The following is a 10,232-nucleotide window of genomic DNA, read 5'->3' as shown; positions in this document are numbered from 1 at the left end:
ACAGTCCATATAGGGTGAACGCTCCATAAACTGGTTGCACAAAATAGGGTATACAGGCCATTTATGAGTAAATTTGAAAATAAGTTTATTTAATATTAAGGTTTGTAATTTGAAATTGTTATTTATTGTCTAGTTAATTTTTTTGTTAAGACCGAGCCATGCGGTAATGCTTCCGCCTCGTAAATGGGAGTTCAAAACCCGGTGCGGACCAACATAGCTGGTGATCGTTTTCCTTCTGGATTCGATTTCTAAGTAAGTAAGTAGTAGTTTATCGTCACAAGCTGGACATTATCTTCTTGGAATATTGACATTTAACACTAAAATATGTTAATAAGGTAACATTAAAAAATGTGAACAATTGACTTCGTCCTGAAAAGGCTGAATAATATTTTATTTTTTCTAGTTATTTATTTTTAGTCAAAACATATTCAAAATTTTCACAAACAAAATCTTTTTTTCAATTGCGCATTTGCTGGCTCTTTTACCCTATATTTAGCGTCAGAGGGGTAAAGCGACCAAATAGCGGGGTCCACGGTCCAACCAATGTGAGTATCGTGGCCCATACATACAATTTGACAATCTTGCCATCAGGCTGGAACCAATCAAATTTCAATTATGACATTGAACAGTCCTTCCTCTGATTCGAAAAGCATTTCCGCTTGTTTTGACAAAAACAACAAAGTTTATCATTGTACTTTCCATCGACGTCAGCACGTTTATTGGAAGGCAGTTAAGTTTGGCTGCTCCTTCATTGATACATTCACAAACTGCACCGAACCAACCGATTTATACTGGCACATGTGGCCTGCAATTAAAGCTAATTTCAGTCACCTAATCTTGCACGCGCTTTGCAACGTGATTGGAAAGGACATCTTGGTAGAAAATTAGCGGGAAAAAAATGGTACAATCAGGAACATTCATTTGATGTTTGGCGATTTTTATGGTTGTAATTGATTGTTGTTGACACCTTACCAGAAATGTTGATTTTGAGTCAGAGTTATTTTAGGAAATAAATTATTGCGGGTAATAGGGCAAAATGAGATTCTACTGAGGAGTAATAATCATGCTCGAGATGAGTGACATGTTAGTCACAGAACAAAGTGTAAAAACCATTTTTTTCTAGAAAACTAGGATTAGATATTGCAGGCCCTGAGGAGATGTTAGGAAAAACATTTAAAGGTGAAAATGAAAAAATAGGTTTTTAGCTAGTAGTTGAAGCTGTTACAGTTTAATCCGGGATAAAATGATTAAATAAACTCGAATTTAATTCCCCAATCCATACCACGTGTATGCTTATTTATCCTCCCTCTCCCATGACAGTTTATTTTTCCTCCCCCAAGGTGTGCTCAGTTTCCCTTGTCCGTGTATTCGAGTTACACGGTAAACCAGAACATAACAAAAGCAATTACCCACTATTTGAAAAACAGTAACAGATGTTGAATGTAAAGTTAGGGAGAAACGATGGAACAACAAAAAAATTTACGACAGAGTTTTTGGAAAATGGATTTGTCATATTTGAAGATTACCTATAAATAAACAGTCTTGAAACCGGCACACTAAAAAATTTGGAATATTACATTTGATGTAATCTTTGATAAAACCTATTATTAAATCATGTAAACGTATTTTCACTGTAAAATTAGGTTTATTTTGACGTAAATCGATGAAATTCCCATTGGTATTCTATTTCATCTCGTGAAACCCAACATTACATCAAATATAATCTAATTTTACGCCTTATCTGATGCACATAATTGGAGCGTCAAATTTAATGTAATGTTACATCAAATAACACCCGATTTCACGCGCCTTGGCCGCTACACGTTTGTCAGAATGAGGAAACGTCAAAGCTAGGTTTTACGTCGCTGAGAAAATAATTTGTGTCCAGATTTTGTTCAATTTTTCCTCCTTACTGATCGGAATCTGCTACAGTTGTGGATAAAAGCAATCACATTTCCGATAGAGGTAAGTTAAATCTTTCTTAAGGTGATGTGAAACAGATCGCAAATATTCTGTTTTGTTTTTGTTTCGGTAGCGGACATCATGGAACGCGAGGCAAAATACGGTTCAAGCCGCTTCGATGTAGCTGGCTGGACGCTTTCTTAAAATGTTTGAGATGAGATATTCTCGGAGTGAACCGAACCGACCATCTTCAGCGGGATGGCAAACACGGAACAAATTGCGTGCCGGAAGATTGCTCGTGGAACAACAAAGGCTGGGAGGGTAATGGAGCAATTTCGGTGAAAATCGTAGAAAAGCTACAAGGAAGACAATTTTGGACCATGAGTGAATATTTAGTGATTAATTATGAAGTGATGCAATAAAAACGTATTGATTTGAAAAAAATATAAACACGTTTTATGTCGGCCAATAAGAATGTTATGATTCCAATAAGAATGATTTCCCACCAACATTACGATTAATGTAATTTTACACGACCATCGATATTGATTGAGTCGTGTAACATTACGTTTAATTTGACCCAGCTTTACGTCTAATTTGATGCTCCAGTTATGTGCATCTAATTTGACCCAAAATTACACGTTTTTTTCGTAGTGTGGGAAAAAAGAAGAGTATTAAACCACTCGAAAAATGAAGTTTTTAATAGGATTTCCTAGATTAGTCTTCAATTAACGCACCGACTCATAATCAAATTCTGCACACATTTGCAGTGCGTGAAGTAGTTGCTCAAAAATATGCAATTTATTTTATCGGCTTGAAGGAATTTTGGTCAGACTTGTTCCATTCGGTCGACCAAAAACATGCAAAAGCAAATGTGATGTGTGCTAAAAGTCACTGCATGCAATGTTTTTCTACACATAAAAAGAGTTGAATGAATAGGATGGACTCACGCCTATAAAGGATTAACGACTATATAAGCCTGACATTTCGAACAAGTAGGATTTTCTTACTGATGAGCTGCATTTTTCTGGGTGTAGATAATTTTACATAAAATTTTATAAAATCTTGACAACTGCAATAACTTTTTTTTGTGAATTTGGTGAAAAAAGAAACAGAAGACAACTCTAGCAAAATATTATAATAGGGCCGAAGCCAAAGTGTAAACAAAGAGTCTATCTTGCTCGTTCCAAATGTAAACATCAACTGACGTGAGCAGGATAGACTCTTTGTTTACTCTTCGGCTTTGGCCCTTTTACATTGTTTTGCTAGTATACTTTCTCGATTTTCGAGATAAAATCACAATTATTCAGACTGTTTAAAAGCAGTGCACAGTAGGCTGGTACAAATCAGGTTTGTTCCAGCTGCTAGTCCCTGATCAAAAATCGATGTATCATAAAGCTTGTTTCTTAATTAAAGATCGATCTGACAACGGTAGTCCCTTCCTCTGAGTTGATGTTAAAGTTGAAAAATGAATGAATGAAATTTAGGGTTTGTAAGGATTTCATTAGGCATTTTCATTGTATATTAATCACATTACTTGAAAAGTTATCATATAAATTGGTAAAACATACACAACGCATCCTTAAATAAATTAACTAGATTCTATGAAAATAATCCACCGCATGCCTACAGATCCATGTACACGACCTGCGTCGCCAAGATGGCCGACAGAAAGCTGAACAGCGCCGCCGCATAGATAACCGCCGTCGTGGACCCCAACAGCGAAATAAACGATCCCATCCCCAGCGATACGATGATCTGCGCCACGAAGATCATTCCCCCGACCACGGCAATATCCGTTGCCAGTCCTCGCTTCCGCTCCGGTTTGTCCACCGAAGCAGTGCTGCCAGCCGCTTCACCGTTCGATCGACTCACTTTAAACTGAAATCAAGAAGGAGGTTAGGTTAGAAACTCGCAAAGCTGATCGTGACTTGTCTTACCTGTCCTTTGGCGTGGTACTGGCCGAGCAGTAGGAACGGCATGGTGAAAAGCAACGCGTACACGATTCCTCCGGTGGCGCTAAATACATAGACGGTAATTTTGTTAGGGAAAAGGGCCATCATCAGCATTCCGGTAGCGTCGATCAACAGTCCACCGCAGTACACGATCCGGGCTCGGAGAACCTTGATCAGTTTCTCGATGGTGAACGCGTAGCACGAACAGGCCAGGGAGTAGATAGCCATTCCAAAACACGCGTAGCGGACTCCCTCTAGGTAGAGTTGGTATTCCGAAGATTGAGAGTGCGCTGCTGGGTTACCCTTGAAGACTTCCTCGCCAACGAAATCGGTGAAGAAGAGACAGTAGCTCAGGTGACTCATCCAACAGAAAAGGTTCGTCAAGCAGAGGATCGCGATTGATTTGGGCATCATGAAGATACTCTTCAAGAAGTCCGTCAAGCTCATTGCACTGGATTCTTCCTCGACATCTGAGTCATCCAGGTAGGACTCCACCGTAGCGATATCTTTGCTAGATTCCGTCAACGCTTTGCTGATTATTTGCGGATTCCGTTTTACCCGTTCCGCATTGATCGCCGACTCCGTCAGTGGTCGCAACAAGTCGTCTTTTTCCAACAGCGGCAACGGGATCTCGCGGAAGCTCGTCATCGTTAGTATAGACCCAATAACGTAGATGATAGCAACCAACGTGAACACGGTTTTGATGCTACCTCCGAGCATCTCTCCGAACGTTGTGTTGTCCCAGTTGATTCCGCCCATGGCATATCCCACGCTACCTCCAACGCCGGCCATGATCGAGAAGGTACTACAAGCCCGACCGTGATCCTTCGGGAGACACACATCCAGCAAGTACGCTCTGGACGGAGTTTGACAGGTGTCCGCGCTAAAGTCCAGCAGCAGCGTTCCCAGAATCGTGAAAACTATCGCCCACTTGAAATCCATCTCGTGGTCGTAGAAATCCTGATCGACTCGATAGAAGTCATTCAGTTTAAATTGTGTTAGGTTTGATCTAAGAGTGTCCGTTAAATTCGCCGAACTTTCCGGTATTACTTCGCCCAAATCTCCCAACAGCATCCCCACGTTCTCTCCAAATGGCACCAAGATGCATCCAATGACCAACGTAATGGACAGTCCAAGCAGCACAGGTCGTCGACGACCCCAGCCCAATCGACATCTATCGCTGATTGTTCCCAAAATTGGTGCCAGGAAGAACCCGATCAGTGGTGAGATGGCCCACACCAGCGTCATCAGCTGGTGCTCGACGCCAATTCCGAGCAGGATCGGTGAGACGAAGGCCGTCTCGGCCGAGTACGCGAACTCCATGCCCATAACGACGAACGAGATCCGGATCAGGTCCCATCGAGATTTGGTTCTGTGAAAAAGGGTACACGGAACAAAATCCGGTTTGCGGAATCGCAAACTTTGCTTCCGATTTGCTCTACCAATCGCAAACCTCCGTTTACACCCGTCAGCAGGAAGCATTGCTTCCAATATCGCAAACGGTGATTTTCAATATCGCAAACGTAACGCCGTAACGCATGCCTGCCAAAAGCACGCAGCACGCAGCCACTACAATATTTACTGTTTTGAATTGACCGTTGCTTTTCATGTTTTGGATGGAAATAAGAAGAAGAAGAGGTTTTTATTTTGTTTTATGTTTTTATTTATTTATTCATCTCAAATAAAAAAAATAATGAGGTGGTCGCTGGGTTGTGTGTTGCTTTTGAAAGCTTGGTAGAAAAAACGGCCGCCACTGACTGGCAACGGTTCCAAACGTCGATTTGTCTTATCTGGCAGAACAAACCGGCCTCGATGACCGTGGTGCAGCTGGGTACTGCTGGGCACCGTCGCCGCCGTTGGCACGTTGCTTCCGTGATGTGAGTTCCGGTGCTAGCAGTAGCAGGAGGCGTGTCTTTGTGGCTGGCGCCGTGATCGAGGCGCGGATGTTTTTGATGATGATGTCGGCGTTTTTCATTTTGTGCAGCAGGGTATGCGAGTTCCGGTTGGCAGCTTACTCGGTGATGTCAGCGGCGGGTCACCTCAAGGGTTGACTTGATCGCGAGTCCTCGCTTTGGACGCCCTATGACGGGCACGATCTCCGCCAGCATTAGAATCGTGGGGCGGTGAAAGAGAACACAAGATAAAATTATAAAAATTCAAAAATTCAAAAATTCAAAAATTCAAAAATTCAAAAATTCAAAAATTCAAAAATTCAAAAATTCAAAAATTCAAAAATTCAAAAATTCAAAAATTCAAAAATTCAAAAATTCAAAAATTCAAAAATTCAAAAATTCAAAAATTCAAAAATTTAAAAATTCAAAAATTCAAAAATTCAAAAATTCAAAAATTCAAAAATTCAAAAATTCAAAAATTCAAAAATATTAAAATTCTAAGATTCAAAAATTCTAAAATTCTAAAATTCAAAAATTCAAAAATTCAAAAATTCAAAAATTCAAAAATTCAAAAATTCAAAAATTCAAAAATTCAAAAATTCAAAAATTCAAAAATTCAAAAATTCAAAAATTCAAAAATTCAAAAATGCAAAAATTCAAAAATTCAAAAATTCAAAAATTCAAAAATTCAAAAATTCAAAAATTCAAAAATTCAAAAATTCAAAAATTCAAAAATTCAAAAATTCAAAAATTCAAAAATTCAAAAATTCAAAAATTCAAAAATTCAAAAATTCAAAAATTCAAAAATTCAAAAATTCAAAAATTCAAAAATTCAAAAATTCAAAAATTCAAAAATTCAAAAATTCAAAAATTCAAAAATTCAAAAATTCAAAAATTCAAAAATTCAAAAATTCAAAAATTCAAAAATTCAAAAATTCAAAAATTCAAAAATTTAAAAATTCAAAAATTCAAAAATTCAAAAATTCAAAAATTCAAAAATTCAAAAATTCAAAAATTCAAAAATTCAAAAATTCAAAAATTCAAAAATTCAAAAATTCAAAAATTCAAAAATTCAAAAATTCAAAAATTCAAAAATTCAAAAATTCAAAAATTCAAAAATTTAAAAATTCAAAAATTCAAAAATTCAAAAATTCCAAAATTCAAAAATTCAAAAATTCAAAAATTCAAAAATTCAAAAATTCAAAAATTCAAAAATTCAAAAATTCAAAAATTCAAAAATTCAAAAATTCAAAAATTCAAAAATTCAAAAATTTAAAAATTCAAAAATTCAAAAATTTAAAAATTCAAAAATTCAAAAATTCAAAAATTTAAAAATTCAAAAATTCAAAAATTCAAAAATTCAAAAATTCAAAAATTCAAAAATTCAAAAATTCAAAAATTCAAAAATTCAAAAATTCAAAAATTCAAAAATTCAAAAATTCAAAAATTCAAAAATTCAAAAATTCAAAAATTCAAAAATTCAAAAATTCAAAAATTCAAAAATTCAAAAATTCAAAAATTCAAAAATTCAAAAATTCAAAAATTTAAAAATTCAAAAATTCAAAAATTCAAAAATTCAAAAATTCAAAAATTCAAAAATTCAAAAATTCAAAAATTCAAAAATTCAAAAATTTAAAAATTCAAAAATTTAAAAATTCAAAAATTCAAAAATTCAAAAATTCAAAAATTCAAAAATTCAAAAATTCAAAAATTCAAAAATTCAAAAATTCAAAAATTCAAAAATTCAAAAATTCAAAAATTCAAAATTCAAAAATTCAAAAATTCAAAAATTCAAAAATTCAAAAATTCAAAAATTCAAAAATTCAAAAATTCAAAAATTCAAAAATTCAAAAATTCAAAAATTCAAAAATTCAAAAATTCAAAAATTCAAAAATTCAAAAATTCAAAAATTCAAAAATTCAAAAATTCAAAAATTCAAAAATATTAAAATTCTAAGATTCAAAAATTCTAAAATTCTAAAATTCAAAAATTCAAAAATTCAAAAATTCAAAAATTCAAAAATTCAAAAATATTAAAATTCTAAGATTCAAAAATTCTAAAATTCTAAAATTCAAAAATTCAAAAATTCAAAAATTCAAAAATTCAAAAATTCAAAAATTCAAAAATTCAAAAATTCAAAAATTTGTATTTTTGTATTTTTGTATTTTTGTATTTTTGTATTTTTGTATTTTTGTATTTTTGTATTTTTGTATTTTTGTATTTTTGTATTTTTGTATTTTTGTATTTTTGTATTTTTGTATTTTTGTATTTTTGTATTTTTGTATTTTTGTATTTTTGTATTTTTGTATTTTTGTATTTTTGTATTTTTGTATTTTTGTATTTTTGTATTTTTGTATTTTTGTATTTTTGTATTTTTTGTATTTTTGTATTTTTGTATTTTTGTATTTTTGTATTTTTGTATTTTTGTATTTTTGTATTTTTGTATTTTTGTATTTTTGTATTTTTGTATTTTTGTATTTTTGTATTTTTGTATTTTTGTATTTTTGTATTTTTGTATTTTTGTATTTTGTATTTTTGTATTTTTGTATTTTTGTATTTTTGTATTTTTGTATTTTTGTATTTTTGTATTTTTGTATTTTTGTATTTTTGTATTTTTGTATTTTTGTATTTTTGTATTTTTGTATTTTTGTATTTTTGTATTTTTGTATTTTTGTATTTTTGTATTTTTGTATTTTTGTATTTTTGTATTTTTGTATTTTGTATTTTTGTATTTTTGTATTTTTGTATTTTTGTATTTTTGTATTTTTGTATTTTTGTATTTTTGTATTTTTGTATTGTTGTATTTTTGTATTTTTGTATTTTTGTATTTTTGTATTTTTGTATTTTTGTATTTTTGTATTTTTGTATTTTTGTATTTTTGTATTTTTGTATTTTTGTATTTTTGTATTTTTGTATTTTTGTATTTTTGTATTTTTGTATTTTTGTATTTTTGTATTTTTGTATTGTTTGTATTTTTGTATTTTTGTATTTTTGTATTTTTGTATTTTTGTATTTTTGTATTTTTGTATTTTTGTATTTTTGTATTTTTGTATTTTTGTATTTTTGTATTTTTGTATTTTTGTATTTTTGTATTTTTGTATTTTTGTATTTTGTATTTTTGTATTTTTGTATTTTTGTATTTTTGTATTTTTGTATTTTTGTATTTTTGTATTTTTGTATTTTTGTATTTTTGTATTTTTGTATTTTTGTATTTTTGTATTTTTGTATTTTTGTATTTTTGTATTTTTGTATTTTTGTATTTTTGTATTTTTGTATTTTTGAATTTTTGTATTTTTGTATTTTTGTATTTTTGTATTTTTGTATTTTTGTATTTTTGTATTTTTGTATTTTTTGTATTTTTGTATTTTTGTATTTTTGTATTTTTGTATTTTTGTATTTTTGTATTTTTGTATTTTTGTATTTTTGTATTTTTGTATTTTTGTATTTTTGTATTTTTGTATTTTTGTATTTTTGTATTTTTGTATTTTTGTATTTTTGTATTTTTGTATTTTTGTATTTTTGTATTTTTGTATTTTTGTATTTTTGTATTTTTGTATTTTTGTATTTTTGTATTTTTGTATTTTGTATTTTTGTATTTTTGTATTTTTGTATTTTTGTATTTTTGTATTTTTGTATTTTTGTATTTTTGTATTTTTTGTATTTTTGTATTTTTGTATTTTTGTATTTTTGTATTTTTGTATTTTTGTATTTTTGTATTTTTGTATTTTTGTATTTTTGTATTTTTGTATTTTTGTATTTTTGTATTTTTGTATTTTTGTATTTTTGTATTTTGTATTTTTGTATTTTTGTATTTTTGTATTTTTGTATTTTTGTATTTTTGTATTTTTGTATTTTTGTATTTTTGTATTTTTGTATTTTTGTATTTTTGTATTTTTGTATTTTTGTATTTTTGTATTTTTGTATTTTTGTATTTTTGTATTTTTTGTATTTTTGTATTTTTGTATTTTTGTATTTTTGTATTTTTGTATTTTTGTATTTTTGTATTTTTGTATTTTTGTATTTTTGTATTTTTGTATTTTTGTATTTTTGTATTTTTGTATTTTTGTATTTTTGTATTTTTGTATTTTTGTATTTTTGTATTTTTGTATTTTTGTATTTTTGTATTTTTGTATTTTTGTATTTTGTATTTTTGTATTTTTGTATTTTTGTATTTTTGTATTTTTGTATTTTTGTATTTTTGTATTTTTGTATTTTTGTATTTTTGTATTTTTGTATTTTTGTATTTTTGTATTTTTGTATTTTGTATTTTTGTATTTTTGTATTTTTGTATTTTTGTATTTTTGTATTTTTGTATTTTTGTATTTTTGTATTTTGTATTTTTGTATTTTTGTATTTTTGTATTTTTGTATTTTTGTATTTTTGTATTTTTGTATTTTTGTATTTTTGTATTTTTGTATTTTTGTATTTTTGTATTTTTGTATTTTTGTATTTTTGTATTTTTGTATTTTTGTATTTTTGTATT

General features: G+C 29.7%; 1 protein-coding gene across 1 annotated transcript in view; it reads right to left on the bottom strand.

Annotated features, from left to right (window-relative positions):
* Positions 1–3,384: 3,384 nt before the first annotated feature.
* LOC120428610 (proton-associated sugar transporter A) overlaps positions 3,385–10,232 on the bottom strand; it is an 11,259-nt gene continuing 4,411 nt past the window's right edge. The window contains exons 2-3 of the mRNA XM_039593637.2: positions 3,843–5,229; positions 3,385–3,783 (exon numbers count right to left, since the gene is read on the bottom strand). Coding sequence (XP_039449571.2) covers positions 3,529–3,783; positions 3,843–5,229 — 1,642 coding nt within the window. The 3' untranslated portion in view covers positions 3,385–3,528. The remainder of the gene's footprint in view (positions 3,784–3,842; positions 5,230–10,232) is intronic.

Source organism: Culex pipiens, chromosome 2, assembly GCF_016801865.2.
Source record: "Culex pipiens pallens isolate TS chromosome 2, TS_CPP_V2, whole genome shotgun sequence".
Taxonomy (NCBI): Eukaryota; Metazoa; Arthropoda; class Insecta; order Diptera; family Culicidae; genus Culex; species Culex pipiens.
Note: the sequence above shows the minus strand (reverse complement) of the source record. Positions and strands in the feature narration are given on the sequence as shown.